The sequence below is a fragment of the Asparagus officinalis genome, chromosome 7 (genome assembly GCF_001876935.1).
Source record: "Asparagus officinalis chromosome 7, Aspof.V1, whole genome shotgun sequence".
Lineage (NCBI taxonomy): Eukaryota > Viridiplantae > Streptophyta > Magnoliopsida > Asparagales > Asparagaceae > Asparagus > Asparagus officinalis.
In genome coordinates this window covers 74,941,804-74,965,159 of record NC_033800.1, presented here as the reverse complement: position 1 = coordinate 74,965,159, position 23,356 = coordinate 74,941,804, and the positions used below count along the sequence as shown (strand labels likewise).

Sequence of the window (23,356 nt, the reverse complement as noted above, 5' to 3'; positions counted from 1 at the left end):
ATGAACAAAGTGATGTTATTCTCTGCTTTTCAATGTCAATACCTTTTATATGTTGGCGGTTCGCATACATGAACTAATTTGCTAACTTAGTTTCGCTCATAAGAACTTTCTTGCTTTGGTAATGGATAAAGATTCATCCATAATGGATAAAGGTTTGATGGAGATGTCCCCTAATAGAATGGTTTTGAAGAATAAAGTTCATGCGGCCAACCCCAAACAATTAGGATAAAGACTTTGTTGTTGTCGTTTTAATGGATAAAGATTTATCGTTAAACAAATTTAATCAGTTATGTTCTTATTTTTATTATTAATTTGAAATAGTACAATAAAATTAGAACGTCATGATATTGACCATTGCAATTCATGAAGCAAAATAAAACGACAGGTCCTTTTTACAGTTCAAATAACAGAATATACTGGTCACTAAAAAAACATCACAACTAGACGGGGATGAAACATCCAGAACGAACCATAATTGGTTATTCCTTCACTGAAATATTCAGAGATAGTTGCAGAATCCTGAATTACAATCACGTCTTCTGTCATAAAGATTTTGATGAAGTAAGATCGATGCGTTCTGCAAAATATTTGACGTCCCCTTTGCTTGATGTCATAGATCTGAGTATTGATGCCTGGTAGAAGCACAAACATATCATAATTGCATAAATAGGTATCTTAGAGTCGCATTACACGTACCAGCACTATGAACCGATTCTTGACTGAGGTCCTAAACATATTACATTTTATGATATGAACCTATTCAGATGACAATTTTTCCAAAATAAACTGGCCTTCTGGTTCTTAGATAGATCAATAAGCAACTTTCTCTATATAAACAGACTATTCGTTTATTTAATTAACAAATGGAAGTTTTCTCTCCATAAACAAACTATTCGTTTATTTAATTAACAAATTGAACTTTTCTTCTACAATCATCACATGCATATAGTATCCAAATATGAAAAATGCTATAGTATCCAAACAGGGACATACCGCACTTTTTGATACTAGAATAGAATAGTGGAATTATCTAGACGCAAGTGGTCTCATAAGTAGAATTCTGGAACTTTAGGCTTCACCATATAATAATTTATACAAAGTGAAAATTAATCGTAGCTAGTATCTGAGGTAGGAAATGTGGAAAAATCATCACACTTAAGCAAGCCATGGCAAGAGCAATTTCAGGAAAAGTAACTGACTTCCTATAAAGATTCTCGCACAAGATGGTATGACTAATGATATCAGAACCTAACTAGCAAATGTGTAGAACCATCTCATATGAAACTAAATGCTAAGCAAAGTGTTAGCCTCAACTGTTGAGTATTCTGGATTTGGAGCATAATACCAAGAAATATTTGATGATCACACCAAATAACCAAAGTATAACTAAACTTCAAGATACCAATGTCCAATAGGAAAATGAATCAACATTCTTGAAATGCAGAAAAGGAACTTCTATACAGGTCAGTCATTTGGTATACCATTTATGCATGCATATGGTTACCTTTGGACGGGTCATAGAATTCCCGAAATAGCCGATTCCAAAAGATGATGAAGAGTAGGCTGCAACAAGCTCGACTGCCTTCAGCAACGATATGTTTCCTGTACTCTAATGAACAGAACCATCGAACTTGAGAGTTTTTCCAGATTGCTTAACGTCATCTTACAGAATATCACACTAACATTTGCATAAATTGACAGAAACCCCCTGAAAGTTCTAAAAGTCACAACTTAGCCCCTCCATTTTAATTTCTAAAATTAACTTGAAGGAATAAACAGTGATCATAGAATATGACAATTATATGCACTCCCAAATATACATGTATAGATGATTATTATATTGAAGATTGACGATTATTTGACTAAAATTCGAAAATGAGGAGAAGAAAGTGTCATCTTTTAAGAACTCAAGGGATTTCTGTAATTCCTACAAACCGTAGGGAAATTTTTGTAATTTGCCAGTTTGCTAAATGAAGTGTTGTGAAGGAGACTACCTTCAGAGCGTCCGCCTGCACAAGTAACACACCAGCACCTGTGTCATGGGACTGATAACTGCTATCCTGGACAACCGAACGTAAAACTTTTGTGCACGCAGATGCAGGGCCTGCCTGAGATCTGCAACCATGATTAGACTTGTTTAGGTTTTAATATATTTGTAACTATGCTTAAGGCATGAACATAAGCCAACATTTTGTATTAGTAGATCAAGTATGAATGTAAATAGGGGTGGTAAACGATCGAATCGAATAGAATACTAAGTGTTCATATTTGTATTTGTTTAAAATTATCGAATTCGAATGTGGACTCTAATATTCATATATCTAGTTTTTCGAATTCGAACTCGAATACTCGGTATTTGATAAATATTCATGAATACTCGCGAATACTTATCGAATATCAAAGTATATTTATTCCGCTAAAGAATTTAATTTTCAAGTAGTATTAAAATTCATAAATAAAAATTATTCCTTTATAATATATGATGTGTACATATTTAAATCAAATTTTAATTAGAAAACAGATTTAAGATTATTTAAGTCTTAAAATCGGTATATAAAATTAAGCAGAAATGGTAAGTGGGTTAAAAATACGACATCATATATGCAATAATACAAATAATAACCTGTGATCAATTTTAAACGAATATTTAATAGACAAACGAATCAAATATACATCTGGTCAAATTCTAATCATTAGCAAACTCGAATACTAAAAAATATTTGTTTAGTGTTAAATGAACTACCGAATCAAATATGACCAAATAGTTATTTGAACAATTAGCGAACTATTTGTTAACTATTTGGTTCATTTCCACCCCTAGTGGTATGAAAACCCAATGAAGTACAAACAATTTTTTTCAACGATTAGTAATAGTTTTAAAAAGATGGTTATGGAGAAATAGGTTTAAAGGCATCCAAATTTCATAATATTTACGCATTTATAGAAGGATCGATTTATAACATCTATGAGAAAAAAATTAATATCTTCCTATAGCTAGCTAATATCCAAGGATTAAAACTTCTTGAGGGCGTGGGAAGTAGATGAACTATACAACCAGCATAGATATAGTGAATCACCTATTCCAAAATCCTGAACAGACATTATATGTAGGACAAATTCAAAGGCTTTATCCGATGCGGATAATAGTAGATAAAGCTGTTAGAAATTTAATTTATGTCTGAATTTATCTGTAAGGATCCAGATAGGATATTTAACTTATCTTTTTTATTGAATTATCTAGATTTGAATTTACAGATTGTGCTAGGATGAGTTTAGTTTTAAATATATTAGAGACAGATATATAATAATTCTATTAAAGGAGATGAGATTTTCATTCTTTAGGCATGAAAATAATTTATGAATTAAACTTGAGAAATGTAATTTGCTTGTCCGATGGGCATATGATTTGCCAATATGTAAAGCCAAAAAAAGTTCATACGGTCTAATCTCAATTTATTTGTTTTATTATTATTATTATTATTATTATTATTATTATTATTATTATTATTATTATTATTATTATTATTATTATTAATTTGTTGTTTGATTTAGTTTTTGATACATTTATTTATACTATAAAATCTTTTAAAGTATGGGAGAAGCAATACCGGAACAGTCATAAATCTCTCCTTTATCTCCTCAATTACCAACATATTAAGTTTAGTCAAACTCTCTTTTCCTAAGACAATTTGTTATAGAAGTGATAATAGTACTAAATCTTTTAACAAATCTCCTATAAGGGTCTGTTGCAACTAGGGGTGCATTCGGTCCAGATACGGCTCGGATATGATGCTTACCATATCCATATCAGCTTAGATATACCTCGGTAAGGAAAATCCAAATCCATATCCGCTAAAATCGAATACGGTTACGGATATAAATGGGGATATATAAGCGGATATGCATGCGGATACAAAACGGATATGAGAAAACTAGATAGTATTGAGAAAAATATAGTTCATATGATACAAAAAAGTTCGTTAGTATGTTCATTATAACTAAAAAGCTAAAATTAGACATCTTGTCATTAAAATTAACCACAAATCCATAATCTAAGAATTGAAACTATCGTAAGAGTATGACTTATATGTATTCGGATATTTCGGATACGAATACAGATATTTCACTATAAAACCATATTCGTAACCATATCCTATTGGTTACAGATTTGAGTAACCATAAAATCCGTATCCTAATGGATACGGTTACAGATATTTCCTCGGATACGGATACGATTTAGCACCCCTACTTGCCACACACTACAAAGCCTATGAAGCAGACTGACCTAGACGTGAACATAGACCTCTTCAAATTGAGATACAAGTCTCCCTACGGAGGACATCTAAAATCTAGATCAAATAAAAGATACGTTCTTCTTTAGTTTTACTAAATATCTCTCATGTCTCCACTCCCGAAGAGAATGCTTGAACTTTCCCTGGTATCCAAATAAAAATTCCCACCCTACGGGATTGTCTTCGATGTTGAAATATCTCTAAAAATAAAATATAGTTAAGCATGGACAATTGACAGAATTGAAAAATAATTGTGCTAAATATAAGAATTTACCCAATAATCTTGATATATACTCTCCAGGACATGAAATGGCTGCTCCCAAGCCTCGTAATAGGGATTCACATTATCACTCCTCCGTATCAAACATCCAAGGTATGAGCTGAAGTTATTAGCCCATTGTCCGGTTGGAATCCCATTATGCCCCCATCTCACAATTGCTCGAAAACCATCCGGTGGTAACTTTTTTTAAAGTCACTTCCTTGGCGTCCTTTCTTCTGGTAAAGTTTTTCTCCTATAAAAAAATAATAATAGATATATCAACACTTTTATTTAATCAATCTTAAGCTCTTAGAATTTACTAAAAAAGGAAGAAGAAAAATTGTAAGGAAAAGAGAAACCTGAGAATATTATGTTTATTAGATATGGATACAATTATGGAAAAATTTAAATTTCAACATTCTGGAGATTATGTTTTTGATCAAATTCACCAAATCTTTGTCTGATTTCATTTTTTGCATCAGACAAAATCTCATCAATCTGTGGGGCCCATTCATCTAATCTTTTTTTCGCAAGCATGTATTTTTCGTTCTTCTTGAGTCTGTACCCCTCTGCACATGCTGGTAAGGGCCCGCGCTCAATCCCAGGAATGTATGCTCGAAGTATAACTGGAGGATCTACATATAATGGTATGTGAGTCGGCTCTTCCTCACCCTCACCTATAAAAAAAAAAAAAAATTATCATTGTGCATATATCATGAATAAAAATACGTAAGTTAAACTAAGTTATACCTGACATCTCTCCTGAACTCGGAGGCTCTTCTTCAGTGGATTGGTCTTGACTGGGGTTAGCTTCGAATAACCTCCTGTTAATATTTTTAGACATCTGCAAGTTGAATAAACATACAAATTAATATAACATAGATGCAAATTGGCTTGGCAAAAATAAAAACAATATGTATTGTTACGTTACTAAATTTTTCATTTCACATCAAGTTTGTAGGCATTTACAAGCTGAATATACAAAATAAGATATTACGTATTTATGTCGTCCAAAAGGTAATTGAGATACATTGTAGTGATATTAAAGTTTTTCATTATACAATTTACAAACTAAAAAAAGTTACACGAAGAATTGATTACAAATAATTGATGTTTAGCTCCTATTAATGTCTGTGATAATATTTGGAATGTCTGTCCGAGTTGTTTGAGTAACCATAAAATCCGTATCCTAATGGATACGGTTACAGATATTTCCTCGGATACGGATACGATTTAGCACCCCTACTTGCCACACACTACAAAGCCTATGAAGCAGACTGACCTAGACGTGAACATAGACCTCTTCAAATTGAGATACAAGTCTCCCTACGGAGGACATCTAAAATCTAGATCAAATAAAAGATACGTTCTTCTTTAGTTTTACTAAATATCAAGATGTCAACAAAATTGAAAACAATAAAGTTTCCCAGAAAGGGCATACAGTTTGTATCATGACCCTCATAAAAGTATTAGGTGCATTGGACAATCCAAAGGGCATAACTAACCCCTCGTATAATTTGCCTTTTAGATAGTTCAATGAACCTAGTACTTTTAGAGTCATGCTATAGATTTTAGGTCCTTTCTTAGGAACGTTTCTTGTTGCCTAGTTTTATGACATTTTGATATTTAGTTATTTAGTTAATTAAAAAACAGTGTGTTTTGATTCAGATTTTAGATGACCTTAAGGAGAAATTGTATATCAATTTGAAGAAGTGTTTGTTTATGTCCACATCAATTTGCTTCATAAGTTTTGTAGTGTGTTGCATCAAACCCTAGTAAGATAGTGACCTACTCCTACAAATATTAGAAGTTTTCATGGACTTGCTAACCTTTATAGAATTCAATACTACTATGGCCCCAATAATGAATTGTTTTAAAAAAGAAGAGCTTCGATGGATTAACTCTGCTCCTACTACAGGACAAATTGTCTTAAGAAAGAAGGGCCATAATGGATTAATTTTGCTCCTACGCCTAGAGGATTTGAGGAGGTAAACTACAAACTTATCACTGCTCCAGAATTGCATCTCCTAGAGTTTTCTATGATTTTGTAGAGAAATATATATATATCTAAGGTTAAATTGAATGAACAGATAAATTAAGATTAATAAGATTCTCAAATAGCATCCATAACCTTTTTTTAGTTCATGCCTTGGCAAATCGCATGCTTATTGAACAAGCAAATCACAAGCTAAATCCTCTCAAATTTTACTTCACAAATTTTCTTCATACACAAACAATGAAAAAGTTTCAACTCCTTATATAGAGTCGTAAACCTATCTCTAATATATTTGAAATTTAAGGGGAAAAAATATCATCCTAACACAAGCTAAAATTCAAATATAGATAACTCAATCTAAAAGATAAATTTAAACATCCTATCTAACATCCTAAGAAATAAATTCAACTCTATCCTATCTAATATCCTAAGAAAAATTCAAATCTAAAGTTAAATTCCTAACATTTTTAATCTAGTTTGAATTTGTCCTACATCATGGGAGGGGAAGGTTTAAAACTTAATTGAGTTATGTGGTTAAAACGTAAGGAGTAATGTGTTAAAAACTAAAAAAAGCACAAACTGTGTGAAAGTATATAGAGAGCAAAGAAGAGTTCCACTAGCAAGGAAAAACACAAGAAAATAAAAACCCTGCATTCATGCACAATGTCCGTAGGAATAATACAATGATAACTATGGATGTCAGGTTAAGGGAAATACAATGATGAAGATACACAGCATTCACGTGCCGCAAATCCTTTCATCAAGTACTCTCCAGCACCAGTTGCACAACACGCAACATTAAATGGAGCTCCAAATGCATCTTTCGAGGAAGCCCAACAGCCAGATCCATACATTGCAGCCAATCCAACACGCCCATCTATCTACAAAACCAAATTTTATGTTAAATTGGGTAACATGAAAGTAGAAAACATATCGCTTTTCAAATGCATGAAGAGATCATAGCAAATAGAATATCTCTAACACAACACATGTGTGCAATATTTTTCATCATGTATAGTATGTATTGAGAACAAAACCAAGAATGAATATAGTAAACCCAACTTGTGACTTTCTCCTATAGGTTTATCAAGGGTAAAAGCAAACATGAATATTCTAACCACAAGTAAAAGTAAATTTATCCATAGAGCATAAAATCGAATCTAGAATATGTTCACAGGAACACCAAAAAGAAAAGGGAGGGGAAAAAAAGAAGTGAAGAAAATTACCTTTAATGCAATACCACCACTTGATGCCCCCGATGCTACATGTCCAAAATTGTCAACACAGATAGCTCCCACAGTATCCATTATGCAATCCTCTTCGAAGCTAACTTTATGGTGTGATCCTCCTTCAGAATTTCTTGTTTCCCTTTTGACATCGCTGAACGTTACTGCTATGTAAAGAACAATAATCAGTGACAAGATGAGGTACATACCAAAGACTGATTAAAAATATACATAAGATAACATTATCGATATAGTAAAACTTCGTACAACTAATATCATTATGCATGAATTTCACTAGACCTACTGCAAGTTTAAGCCTTCATCCTACTAGAAACGAATAGGCAGTAATTAAATAATTTGCATCAACTTTATCAACATAAGCATCATGAAGATTATTTTTGGGATATCGTTCAATAACAATCAAATTAAAACACCATCCACCAGCAGCACAATGGCATGTATTCATCATCATCATATACTGTCAACACCATCTTCACTATTGTTAGAGCATAAAAATATATAACCCTTACCAACTTTGGAGTTTTGGAGCAGTGACAGGTTCTTTCTTTAAGATGGTATCACAACAATCCAGGTTCAATTCGCCCACCAGCCATGACTTTAAAGCGGATTTAATAAAAAAATTTGGCACTGCTGCACTAGTCCTGGTTTCAGTCCATAAAAAGGGCGCTCAGTTGCGAGGAAATGTTAGTATAAAAATATAATCCTAAACCCTCACCACAATTGCGGAGTTTTGATGCCCAGGCATGGTCTTTAAACATCATTGATGGGTGCCCCGTTAGGGGTTTTATAATGCCATAAACATTTGCAGGCTTCTATACCATTTCTGAAGTAAATACTCCATGGACAATGCACATGACTGTGCTGGATGTTCTCAAATATTTCAAACTAAAACTTCTTATGTTTTGGATTCCGAACTTTTGTTTTCCTATGTCAATCTTTTTAGATGTACATTTTTTACATTGGAAATCTTTTTGATCTTATGATTTTATAAGGATGTGTGAACATGTGAAGTAAGATGATATTCACTTGATATGCCAAATAATGTCATTTTTGCTATTTAATTTTCTTCCTATTCTCATATATCAAAAAACTATGACATTATGATTATTGTATTAGTTTGTCCTTTCTAATCAGCGTTTCACAGCGTGTTTTCATTTTTTTCCCCTTGAGTTTTCCCCTTTTGCGAATTATTCCATTTGGAAATTTTTCGCTTTTTAAATTTATATGGTTTTTGGAATTTCTTTTTATACGGGTTTTTTCTTCGATAAGGCTGAGTACAACCATATTCTAAATGATACCCTTGTAACTTATCACAACAAGATGGTCCAAGAGTACATCTTTAAGTTACCTTTTGGTCTGTTTAAAGGTCTTAGAGAGTTAAGAGTACTGTTCTAAAAGAGTCATGGGAATTTCCTTCTTGTCAATAGTTCAAAAAATAACAGGAAGATTTTTGACTTTTCAGTCATCGTAGTTGCCTTAGCATTAAAGGATGTAATAATCTAAGGATTATGCATTGCCTTCTATATGATGAACGAACAAATTCTCCTCTAATAATGCTTATATTGACTCCAGTGTCTATTAATGTATAAAGCATAAATCGTCCATATTCTGAATATGCAACTGTCATACTTGTAAAATAGTTGACTCTTTTTTTTTAATCTAGGTTCAAAGGATGAATCTAGGTTCAAAAAATGCAAAAAATGCTTATATTGGTTCCAGTGTCTATTAATGTATAGAATATAAATCGTGTATATTCTGAATATACAAATGTTGTACTTGTAAAATAGTTGACTCTTCTTTTTTTAATCTAAGTTCAAAGAATGAATCTCTTTCATTATGTCTTAGGGGTGATTACCGGACATCTTGGTTTCTCCACATGAAGGTGAATACTTTTTCGTGGATTCAAGATTTCCTCATGCTCTTTTGTGGATGAACTAGAGTCTTCCTCTTTTCGAAAGAGAGACTCCATAATTTTGGTTGATTTATATATGTAGGTCTTATTATATTACCAGAAACAATAGATGTTCTTCATGCATCTGTATCTTTGCGATGGCTTAAATAACTTAAATTGATCTCTAACTCAGGCTCAATTTTACAGTCATTTAAACTCACTATTCAAGGTTGTATTACCTTTCCAGGTTGTACTTTGAAGAGACTAATTACTTCTCTAGATGTGTTACTAAAGAAGGTTGACATCTGGCTGAGTACTATTATAGATTCCCACTGTATTCCTAACACTCGTGTTTCAGGTTTCTATCTCAATTCCTTTGAGATTAATACTTAATTTTGTCACATCACATATGTGAGGATCATGAAGAGCAACAGAATAATTTGAGTGAATATTGACACCAAAAATTCTGTTGGCTAAATTGAATTTACATCCTATTAAGGCATCTAATAGATTAGAAATAATTTTTTCTTCCATACAGAGTACCATAATAGGTGTATTAATACTAGACTAAAATTGTTCAGTAATTTTGACTCGAATAAGTCTAAGATGAAGATATTTTATATCTTTATATGTTTCTCTCAGTTTATTTATTTTTCTTTAATTAAGGAGTGGAATGCTTTTAAAGCTATCTTTCCCATATAGCTCGATGTTAGCATCAACCCGATCAAAAATATAATACTGTTTATTGAGGAATTTAGTATTTAAAATACTCATTTTTCTATAAACATCATTTCTATGAGTTTTGGGAATGGCTAACTTTAACTGTTCTATATCCTCATCCGAAATAGAGATTCTCCCCTTGGAGATCATGTATATCAATTTCAGAGATTGTATATCTTCTTCAGATCTTATGATATACTATTTGTTTCTTTATTCATCATATAGATTTGAGGGTATTCATAATCCCCTTCACCTTTTGTGTCTGATTCCGATATTAATTCATAATATGAATTGTCGGAATCGATTTGGAGTTGATTATTAATCTCTATGAGATCCAATTCAAATTCAGATATGTCTTCTTCTATAACTACTTCATTAGTAGTTTTCTTTTTAGGACATCCATTAGTATAGTGGCCAACTTCTTAGCATATAAAACATTTGCATTTTTTGAATTTCGGGGTTCACAGTGTATTTTAATTTTTCTTTCTTGAGTTTTCCCCTTTTGCGAATTGTTCCATTTCAAAAATTCTCGCTTTTTAAATTTATATGGATTTTAAAATTTATTTTTTGTAGGATTTTTTCCTTCGATAAGGTTGAGCACAACCATATTCTAAAGGTATCCTCTTATCACAGCAAGATTGTCAAAGAGTACTACTATCTTTAAGTTTCCTTTTGATCTATTTAAAGGCTAAGAGAGTTAACAATATTGTTCTAATTCTCTTAATATAAAAATTGAATAACTCCACTAGATCTGTCTTGCTCAGGGACTTTTTGCAAATATGATTCTTCTAAGAGAGTATCCATGGTCTAGGCAATTTTTTAAATATTTGTTTTGTCTACTAGTTCATTTGTTGCTTATTTTCAAGTCGATAAACTAATTTAAAATAATCCATTAAAAATTATTCTATGTTAGTCCATTTGTTGCTTATTTTCAAGTTGATAAACTAATTTAAAATAATCCATTAAAAATTATTCTATGTCCGGATCAAGTTTGTTTAGAGGCTGACCACAAAAATCTTAACAGAATTGATTCATTAAGACAATCATTTGTTGTTTATTTCCAATCATCTTCTACTGTCAAAATTTTTATTTTTTCTTTATTATATTCTTTTATCACCTCTAATAATTTTACCCAGTCAGCGACTACACCGTCAAACAATGATGTAATGTATTCTATGAATTCGGGTGTCCTCCACTCATAGAAATGTGTTAACCCAATAATATGTTGGGTCCATCTATTAATATAATTCGTCCTTTCTCTAGTTGGGATGTTGTCTATGTTAACATAGAATCCTCCCGCACTAATAGGATTATGATTTGTTGCTTCTTCATACATATGTTTATATGTAGCCCGAATATGTGTTGGTAAATCCCCTCGCTTTCTTCGCGAAGATGGCATAGACACGGATCTTGACATTTTAGGGATCGCAGCGAAGTTGTCCATATCGCTGGATTTAAATTTATAAGAAGACTGTTGCGATTGTGGAGGTGGATTTGATGTAGGCGATTAATGTGGAGGTGGTCCTATGACCGAAGATTCTTCTTGCGCCATACTAATGACGGGGGTATCTTCATATTCGCTAATTTCAGATGATAAATTGTCTTGACTATCATCAGAATAATAGTTTAGTAAGATTTATTATTATCTAAAAGTTGATTTGCCACTGTAAAGCAACAAATTTTGTTTGTGGATTTTGTACTTGTGTTTAGGTTTGATTTGTTGTCTTAACACAATCCTGTTTGAAGGATACAAAGTTTCAGGTTGAAGGATATCTGTTAGACCCTTTATTTTCATCATCATACTGAGATGATATGTCCAATGCCACATTCGAGTAGAATTTTCATTATTATGGTTTGGGCTTGTTCTTCCTTTGAATATTATTTGCATTCAAAAGATTTGATTTCTTCAATTTGTTTTTGAAGATTTAAGATATTTATATTAATATCCTCAAATGGGTATATCATATCAATTATAGAATTTAACATGGATGCTAAATTTTGGTTTGTTAGGGTCTCATTAAAGTCTTTTGGCAGATGGAATAAGTGCTTGTAACTTTTGTGTTTAGCACTTAGTTTGCAAGTTTCTTGGATTATTCTAGACATTTTTTAAAGGTCATCCTTTGAATATTATTTGCATTCAAAAGATTTAATTTCTTCAACTTGTTTTTGAAGGTTTAAGATATTTATATTAATATCCTCAAATGGGTATATCATATCAATTGCAAAATTTAACATGGATGCTAAATTTTGGTTTGCTCTCATTAAAGTCTTTTGGTAAAGTCTTTTGGTAGATGGAATAAGTGCTTGTAACTTTTGTGTTTAGCACTTAGTTTGCAAGTTTCTTGGATTATTCTAGACATTTTTTAAATATTATCTTTCTCCTCCCTCTACTTCTTCTTATTTTGCTTAATTTTTACTATATTTATTTTTATTTTGTTTGTTGATCAAGGATTTGACCCTTCTCTCCGACAAAACACATACTGCCTGAGCACGGTTTTCTGTTCAGACTTTGGACTCGAAACTGGCAACACTCATGCTGTTACAGATAGATGTTACCGCAAACCTAGCATGCTGCTCCAGAGAGAGCACATCCTAGCTTTATTTTTTACCTTTAGGCGTAGCTTGATTATGTTAACAAACTAAAATATAAACATAATAGCAAAACTAAACTACATAATGAAAACAGAGATTGAAGAAAGAAAGTAAATTATTCCATTGACATATTTAATGAAAAGAAAAACTTATAAAGATTATATTACACGACTTCAGGCCAACAGAAGACTTTGATACCACTTTGACTAGCAACACAAGAAACTAGCAAAACTAGCAACAACTAGAAATTTTACAAGACTCCTTTCCTTACAAACTTTCCTCTCCTTCTATTATCCTAATACTTTACTAAGGATCTTCTCTTTCTATTTTCCTAATACCTTACAAAGGATCCTAGACTCCATATATATAGGCGTTTCACAGGAGATGCTTACTCAATGTAAATGTATCTTGCTTTTTTAAAAGTTGCTTTTTAAAAGTAGCTTTTAAAAAAGTTACTTCTGAAAAATAACTTTCCAAAAGTAACTTTTTAAAAAGTAGCTTTTCCAACGATTCCAGAAATATTATTAAACGCAGTAGTTATTTCTTTCACCTGTCTGTTTCTTTTTCGGTGCTCCTTTATCTGCAGAGTCAAACTGGTTCCACTATGCTTCTAGTCTGTTTCTAGTACAGTGTCTTGATCAAAAGATCGTACTGAGAAAGTACATTCTCCTGTGCTTATTATTAACTCACACTACTCTTTAGCATGGCGAGCAATGAGTCCTAAAATCATAGTTTCTTCTAACTCTTCTTACAGCTCTTTTTCTTTGAAGCGTAAATTTGGAAGATAAAGAACAATATGATCTTGAATTATCATTTTTTCCATTATTATAATGAAGTACTTTAAAAAGTTCAATGACTGCAAATTCTTTTTCATCTTCAAGATCATACTCTTCTTCATTAAAAGAAATATGTTTTGAAGAGTGGTTCCCTTGTTAAGGGATTTATTCTCCAAATTTAATAAGATGAATAAAATTTAAATAAATTTCGTTCTTCCTGTATGGACCATATGGTGAACTCAAAAACCCTTTAAATTTTTCTAGTTTCTTCAAGTGCTTGGATTTGTATTCTTCTAGTCTAGTTTTATCAAGATATAATTTATGAACTAGGTCATTTTTGATATATTCTTTATGAATGGATATAAGCATGAAACTAGCTAGTACCCGAGACTGATCATACTGATTTATTATGACTTGTGATGTTGATTTGAATAAAGAACTTATTTTAATTTTTCAAATAAAGAGAGAATTGTCTGATCATCAATCAAGTTTATCCGGTAGCTATTGAATATTTCTTTCAACGTTCTTTGAGTTTGATATTTAGAGATATCAAACTTATAAGTAGTTACTAGTTCGATAAAAGCTTATATTTTTATTATTGCTAAATCTTTTATTTCAATTTCTTTAAGAATTGTTCTTAAATCTCTTAAACCTGATCCCACAGTATTTTAATTTGTTCTTTTTGAGTCATCGATGGCGTTGACATGATCTAGGTTAATTGACTGATAATATTTTCCACCATACTTCTGCATTTATGATATCATTCTCAAAGTCTTGAATCTTGCGAATTTTTTCCTTCAAAATTTTTCTAGTGCTAAGACATGCATTGGTGTCTAGAGCGGAAACCCTCATTTCTTAGAGTTTCTTCTAGAGATTATTGATTGTAATGTAGTCTTCTTCAGGTAAACTGGTGTTGTACCAAATTCCTACTATAATATCTTTAAATTGTAGAGGATTTTTCTAATGTCCTTGCAGAGCATTGAGCTTCTTGTTTTGAAGAATTTTATCTTCTATTTCTCATTTGTTTTTACCTTTTACGATAACAAATACTCCTTCAGTTGCAGCCTTTTGAATGAGGTTCTTTGGCGTGTTTGAACGCACCTGATACAATAAGGACAATCATAAATATTGTCAGGTGTAATAATTATTTTAATATACTCAACTATTGATGAGTATATTTTTCTTCTTAGAGACTGTTCTTTAAGATTTATTATAAAACACATCTATCTCATTACTTCATTATATCCTTCAGTAAGCATCGCTTCTGGATTGGTAAGGAAGCAGGCTATAATTTCAGTATCTTTTTCATTATCGTCTATATCAAGATGATTATTGATGACTTGGGTAAGTTGAGATATTAGGAAGGTTTCATCTATACCTTTTTCCTTTACCTCAAATTGAGGTGGAAGAGATGCTTTGGCTTTGACCGACTTTTTTTTAAAGAACTAGCCATGTTTGAGAAGAAAATCAGCAGAAATTTTAGTAATACTACCGCTATCAAGTGTTCTTTGTATTCTTCTTTTATTTTTGAAAATACTAAGATGTCGTCTATATAGACAACAACGAAGAGTAAATGCCCAAAATACTATTCATCCATTTGTGGAATACTTGAGAAACATTTTTTAGGCCAAATGACATAACGTTCCATTTATAATGTCCTCCATTAGGACAACTAAATGTCATTAGCCTTTTGCTTTCTTCATCTTTTATTTTGATTTGGCTGAATCTTGATTTCACATTCGAATTTACTAAACCATTTAGCGTCTTGGATTCTATGTAATAACAATTCACTGTTAAGGATGAAGAATCCATCAAATTTGGTGACTTCATTAACCTTTTTATAGATAATGACCATCATTGATTTTCCTCTTTTTGTTCAGCATGGTTCCTTATCAAGAAGGAGGGAGAAAAGTGGTTTGATTCCTTTTTTTAATTAAATTGAGTTAGAATAGTTCTGCTATATGAATTTCAAACTTTCCTTTCTTCAAGATTAGCCGCTATAGGGTTAACCCGAATATTTTTTCCCTTGTACTCATCCTTTAGGTGGATTGTACAGTACCTAGGACTTTTATCAAAATGTAACAATGGGTCTTCACTGTATAATGGTAATAACATTGTGTGAATAGGTTTTTTAAAATCATTGGCAACTGGTATGTTATAATTGAGCTACTTAATTACTTTTGTTGGTGGGGTTAATTCACCACATTGTGCTGCGGGAGTAAGGGTAAAACATTTCCCTATTCGAAACATAAATAGGATTTTGGGTATAGGAAATTTCTTCTAATTTGAAAGAAATTTGAGTTTAATAACATATTTATCAATGGTAATAGGAAACTATAAATATGATCTTGAAGATGAAAAAGAATTGGCAACCATTAAATTTTTTTAAGGACTTCATTATAATAATAAAAAACATGACAATTCAAGACCATATTATTCTTTATCTTCCAATTTTACATTTAAAAAAAAGAGCTGCAAGAAGAGTTTAAAAAAACTATGATTTTAGGACTCATTGCTCGCCGTGCTAAAGAGCAGTATGAGTTAATAATAAACACAGAAAAATTAGTTCCCCAATACAATCCCTTTGATCAAGACACTGCACTGAAAACAGTGAAAACAGACTAGAAGCATTGTGGGACCAGTGTTCGATTCTGCAGATAAAGACCCGAGAAAGAAATAGACAGGTTGAAGAGGTAACTATTGAGTTTGTTAATGTTCCAGAAACCTTTGAAAAAGTTACTTTTCAAAAAGCAACTTTTAGAAAGCCACTTTTAAAAGTAACTTTTCTAATAGCTACTTTTTATAAGTAATTTTAGAAAAAGCAAGATGCTTCTACATTGAGTAAGCATCTTCTGCAAAACGTCTATATATATATGGAGTCTAGGATCCTTAGTAAGGTATTAGAAAAATAAAAAGAAAAGAAAGTTTGTAAAGAATGGAGTTTTGTAAAATTTCTGATTGTTGCTAGTTTTGCTAGTTTCTTGTGTTGCTTGTCAAAGTGTTGTCACAGCTTTCTGCCGGCCTGAATAAGATTCTCTTTTTATTAAATATGTTTATGGAATAATTTTCATTCTTTCTCCAATATCTATCTCCATTATGTAGTTTAGTTTTGCTATTATGTTTATATTTGAGTTTGTTAATCAAGTTAAGTCTAGAAATAGAAAATAAAACTAGGTTGTGTTCTCTCTCTTTGAAACAGCATGCTAGGTTTGTGGTAACATCTGTATGTAACAGCATCAATGCTGTTAGTTTTAAGTCTGAAGCCTGAATAGAAAACCGCACTCAGGCTATATGTGTTTAGCCGCAGAGAAAAGGGTCAAACACTTGATCAGCAAACAAAATAAAAATAGATATAGTAAAAATTAAGCAATATAAGAAGAGATAGAAGGAGAAAGATAATCTTTTTATAATGTCTAAAATAATCCAAGAAACTTGCAAACATATTGAGATCTTATCGTTCAGTAAATTTCTATTCTCGTTATCATTAACAAATAGCCCATTATTTTATTTTAATCAATCAATTAGTGGTCAACAGAACCTTATATTTCTAAGCTAAAGATGTACAATCAAACTATATCTCAGGAATATGGTATACATTTATAAAATAATTTGATTTGTGCTTCATCTAAAGAAAGAAATTGCAGAATCATTCCACAATATAAGAATGAATCCTCAAGTTCAAGAGTAAAATAAGGAAAGAAATAAACTAGCAAAGTAGCAATACGCACCAATAGTATGAATAATTTAAATAGATCATGTAAACGATAAGGTGTGCTAACTTCTATATTTTCTACATCCCTAAAAGAAGGGCCAATTATTTTGTACTTTCTCTAGTCCCTATCACTGTTAATAGTCCACTAAGTTCTATATGCGCTATACTCTTATCATGAAACTGCATTTATGTCATGAACACATTCATATATTCTGCCATGTTACAGCTATTCCAAATAATATCTATTATCATTGTATGTCCTTTTACATCAAATGTGAACAGTCGTGATGAACTTTAATAGGAAATGCTTGAGGAAAGAAATTAAAGATCCTGCAATACTAAAGCTTGTAGGAGAAGACAGCTACGTGTCCTACTTCTCTGCAGATGTTTAGATAATTGATACCATAATCAGTAATTATAATTTATGGCATTCAAAAGAAGGATCATAATATGCTCATGCAGACAAGTATTTATACAAAACACTTCTGTGCATGGCATGTAGTTGAAGGTTAATGTGTCCATAGAACATAGAATGTTTTGCAGATAATTCTAAAAATATTGCATTAGGAATCATAGCTGATAATGCTAGCAAAACTTGAACTGATACCTCCTTTGGCTACAGCAGATCTCATGTTCGTGGAATTGGTTGTAGATTCCATGGCAGAAGAACTGTTCTGTTCCTTAGCATCAGCAAGCATGGATTTGTATTTCAGCCACTGTGTTTTAGCCCTCTCTGTCACCAGCCACTGCTTTCAAAATCATAAATATCTATAAAGATATACATGACAAGTACATCATAGAAGAACCAATATATAAAATTTTCTTGTGGTCTAATAAATCAGATGTATGATGTAGAATAAGAAACTAAAGGACTGGGAGAATATGAAGCAGAAACAAGAGAAAGTTACCGCATCAACCTCTGAAATAGTTTCTGGCATATTTATACCCTTGCATTTCCCCCATTTTCGTGCACCTTCACCAACCAAAAACCTAAACAAGAGGTGAAATATACAAAGGAACATAAATTGAGGAACCACCAATGAGAAAAGAACAAAAGCTAACAGTCATCCAATAAGCTACAGCTGAGATGCATATGAATACTTTAGAGCAAGGCTAACAACGAAAAGAAAAACTTACAAGTTACAATGCAAATGTACAATGAATTCGGCACCAATATATTAAACCATTGAACACAATGTAGTGTTACAACCAGACCAAATAATTCTTGTACATGATAGATATGGAGGACGTCATGTTATTAATAGGACTGAATTCCAAGATGTCATAAGATCCAGTAACATCAAGAGGAACTATTTAATTCAAATTAAATTGTCGTCGTTTTATTGCTTATGAAACTAATTTGGACATAAAGCGTAATTGCAACTTTCAGAAATGCCTGTCACTACAAAGCATCATTTCCCAGTCTTAACTTTGCCTTAAATTGCATGCTTAAGTACTCTACTTTTTTAATATTGTTTTTAGTATAAGTATAATATTCATGGTAAGTTTCTTATTCCAAGAGTTTGCTCAGTCCAGTTTGAGTCCAATCAAGTTTTCATACTATTTATGAAAAACAAATATCTGACTTCAGCAACCACTAAAACCAAAGCAGATCATAGTATGGATCTAGAGAGGTAGAAATTGGATACAATACTAAAACAATGAACAACATACTTCTTGTTGTGATATAGAGAAAGATGCCCCCGCTAGTTCTCCAAGTCTATGAGTATGACCACATTAATCCACAATTTACTCGCAAGAAACTTGACAAGTGAATAAGCAATATTTCCTCTCTTTAAAATTATGGACACGTACAATGCAAATGCTATCTTTAAAGGGTGTTCCAGTTAGGTGCATTTTTATAACAAGTCACAGAAGAAGAATAAACACAAAAATTAGGAAAGAATATACATATACAAATAAAAGCAGTACAATGAGAAATTTTTTTATCTTCTTAGATAAAGATGGTCCAACAATTACATTGGAGGTATTCGACCAAGCAAAGAAGATCCCTTTAGTTGCTCTTTGGCTATGTAAGTAGCAATTTTGATGGCATTCCGTACACCTAATCTACAATAATATAAGTTCGATTAGTAACTCAGCTATAGCCCATTCATTGTGTAAATAAAATCGGAGATGTGACCCATACATGTCAAGTTATGTGATGACATAAACCATCAGCAGATGAGATAAACATTCAGCAAATTACACTTCATTTACAAGTTACCTGATACTGCTCCAACAGCCCCATATGCCCCAGAGCAACCATCCATGATGCTTGCATCACATTCTACATGACCTGCCTCTGTCAGATTTGAACCTCGACCTGCATTTGTAACTGGATCATCCTATAGGAACGAAATTTACAATATTAACTGAAAGATTTAAGAAGAAATGAAAGGGAAAAAGTTTAGCATGACACAGAAAATTCCTTGTGCTGAGGAAATGTATCTACATGGAAAAATGTAAACTGCAGTAATCACCTCTAGCAAGATCATCTCAGCGAAAATTCTTAGTGGTGGAAACAGTAAATAATGAGACATTTCTGCACTTTGAATCATCTGATTTTAAAACATACAAAATATGATCATTTCTCCCTTTTTCCGAACAAATATTGTACCCTATCAGTTATCTAAAAAATGTTTACATCACTTTTGTTAAATCAACACTCTTCTTAATTCCTTGTGAGGCTAATGTCGTGAGACCATAAATACAGAGAAAACACACTGCAGCATGTAGTGACTCATTGTTGTGAGATTCATCTCATAAAATATTCCTTATGGTAAAAAAAATTCCAGATAACACAAAAGATAACACCCATCCCGGCGTCGGGACATAAAAAGAGGGAATAAACTTAATAAACATTGCAAATAATGAAATAATGCTATCATGTACTGACTATAGCATAATGTAAAGAGCATGCTAGGCTATTTTTCTTCACATAATTGCATCAGAAGCTCTAGAAGCTGCTGCTTCCATTCCCAGATGGCACTAACCATTCAATAGTAGAGAGCAAATAATTTAAAAGATCACATAAAAAAGAAACCTAGTCACTCTTTATAACGCAAACACTCAGACAGGATGAGTTGGAAGCAAGATGCTACAGAAGAAAATCAGATATGGAACAATATACCCACCTCTAGAACTTGAATGGCAGCTGAAACAGCATCTACACATGTACCATCATCCTAAAAATAAGTTAAAACATTTATCAGTAATCTGCATACAATGATACAAGGAAATTGCACATGCAATTTATGATGAGTGCGTGATTCCATTAGAATATGATCTAAGCATTTGGAAATCAATATTAGCATATTCATAATTGGCATTGCAAAGCATTGATGGTTTGCTACTTGGGAAATCCAATGAATTGCATAAATACGTAGCAAAGCCAATGTATTGCATGAATACGTGGAAAATCCATTGTATTTGCATGATATATGCATTGAAAAAGATTGATGCTCGTAGAATCCAACGCTTTTCATCAATTAACATCAAGAACCCATGAAGAGCATAACAAATCAACAATTGTCAATTAAGTATGAAATAGCTGAAAGAAAAGTTTATGAATGGCTAGTTGGATGTTCTAAAAAGAGCTTAGTAGTAGTGCTAAGTCGAGAAAGCCTGTAAATGTAGAGTTAATTTCACATAACCCCCTGAATTTTTTTTTCCTTTTCTCAACATCAAGAACCCATAAAGGGCATAATAGATCAACTATAGTCAATTAAGTATGAAATAGCTGAAAGAAAATTTTATAAATGGTTAGTTGGATGTTCTAAAAAAGAGCTTAGTAGTAGTACTAAGTGGAGAAAGCATGTAAATGTAGAGTTAATTTCACATAACCCCCTGAACTTTTTCCTTTTCTCGCTGGACCCACCTGTAATTTGCAAATAACGAAAATTTCCTTGAGAGGAAAAATCCCAAATTTGATCATTTTCCATCAATTGGTGACTACAACAAGCCCAAAATTTTAGGTATTTTCTCACAATGAAACTTTAGTTATTTGCAATCACATGCAAGGGGTGTCAGTTAGAAAACTTATATGTTCATGGGGAGGGGGTGGATTTGTGAGACACCACAAACTTCAGGGGGTTATGTGAAATTAACCCATCAACAGTATCCAGCCACAAAGGCATATGCAAACTGTGAAGGCACTGAATACTTAAAGTGCAAATCCAAATATGAAATTGGTTATCTAAACTTGTGGACGTTATAATATTCTGTGTCCAAGCCTTTAGTTCATTGCAATTTGCACCAAATTATACAGCCACTTGTTAGTCTCTCATTTAAGTCCAGTTCGGTTAAAAATCTAATAAGAGTGTTGAGCTCAATATCGAGAACTTTTACCGGTTACTGATGCAGTGTACAAACCCTAGATTGTGAAAGACTGTGATTCTCTAGTTTCTTGCTCTTGGATTCAATCAGAATCCATTGAAATTCAAATACTACGCACAAAACTCTGAACAAACTCTAGAAAGGAGAAAAATGAGAAGGGTGAAGATTTGGAGACCTCTCGAAGAACGGAAGCGGCAGCGAGGCAAGACTTCTTGATCGCTCTCCGGTAGGCCTTCTCGTTCGAAGGGGAGTGGAATCCGGCGCCGACGTGAACTGCGATGAAGAATCTACGGTTTCGATCGCCATCTGCCGCCATTTTTTTCTCCGATGATAGGTTGTTTTATTTTTGGCTGGTGAAGAAAAGTGAGGTTTTTATTCGATCGGGGAATGAAATGGACCGGGCTTGATTATGGGAATGAACCGGTTAGGGTATAAATAAATAGGCTAAATACCAGAAAACCCCCTTAACTTTGGACAATTAACGAAATAACCTCCTTGACTTTCACAATATCAGAAAAATCCCAGATAAGTATCAGGATTATCACAAAACCCCCTTTCAGTTTCATATTATTTAAAAAAACCCTTTTATCTTTTAGATTTTATAAAAAACCCTAAGTTAGGCGGTTTTCTGATAAAATCTCAAAGTTAAGGGGGTTTCTGATAACCCTTAAATTTAAGGGGGTTTTGTGATATTTTCGAAGTTAAGGGGGTTTTCTAATAGTCATCCAAAGTTAAGGGGGGATTTTATGATATTTAGCCAAATAAATACTCTAATGTTTCAACAAAATTTAACTTTGATGTAGTTCTCAAGTTGCCAAAGCTGCTTTTTATAGTCTCTTTCAAGTATACTATAGGGGATGTTTGGTTCGCAATTAAGGCCCGTGGAAAACTAATAAAAACCCCTCCACGTTACTTTTTTCCCTTCCACCTCAGATTTTTCGTTTCCTCGCTTTTTCTTTCCCAGCGTTGTTTCTTTAGGGCTATTCAGGGAACGAAGCCGCAAATCGCCGGCACATCAGTTTTTTTTCTTTGTTCCCGATTCCCTCCCCATCCGAGTGAAATCGACGAAAACGTTACCATGTCGGATTTCTGGCTTCGTCGTTGATTTCCTTCAGCCTCTAATAGTTACCTCTCTCCTCCCGCCATAAACTCCCGCTCTCTTCTTTGCCCCTGTAATCGAAGAAATTGGGGGAGTGGGTTTTGATCTTGTGCCACTAATTTATCAGATCTGATCTTTGTCAACACTGTTGCTTCCAAAACGAAGGTAAAAATTGTCTATCTTTTTTATTTTTGGGATTATTAGTTTAATTTAGATCAATTTAGCAAAGAAATTGGTGCCCTATTCGGATTATTAGTTTAATTTGTTCTTCGGTCTCTATTCAGATCTGAGATTAGGGTAAAAATTGTCTATTCAGATCTGAGATTAGGGTTAATGATTGATAAGAAGTAGTTTACGCCAAATTTGAGATCTGGTAAAAAATTTATCTGCCCGGAGTAGAATTTTTGATTTTTAGAAATATTATTTTATGCCTA

At 32.5% G+C, this 23,356-nt stretch overlaps 1 protein-coding gene across 4 annotated transcripts; it reads right to left on the bottom strand.

Annotated features, from left to right (window-relative positions):
* On the bottom strand, positions 288-22,211 carry LOC109850381 (putative threonine aspartase). Of its 4 annotated transcripts, none has more exons than XM_020420398.1 (11): positions 21,999-22,211; positions 20,623-20,673; positions 19,713-19,833; positions 19,466-19,550; positions 18,394-18,475; positions 18,093-18,231; positions 7,774-7,940; positions 7,265-7,428; positions 1,995-2,115; positions 1,505-1,609; positions 288-632 (listed from the first exon to the last, which is right to left on the bottom strand). In XM_020420398.1, exons 1-11 carry the CDS (start codon positions 22,137-22,139, stop codon positions 543-545), a joined length of 1,266 nt encoding a protein of 421 aa, XP_020275987.1. In that variant the 5' UTR covers positions 22,140-22,211; the 3' UTR covers positions 288-542. The 4 variants fall into 4 exon arrangements, with proteins under 4 accessions (XP_020275987.1, XP_020275988.1, XP_020275989.1 ...); XM_020420399.1 differs by having other exon boundaries at positions 7,774-7,937; XM_020420400.1 differs by having other exon boundaries at positions 18,403-18,475.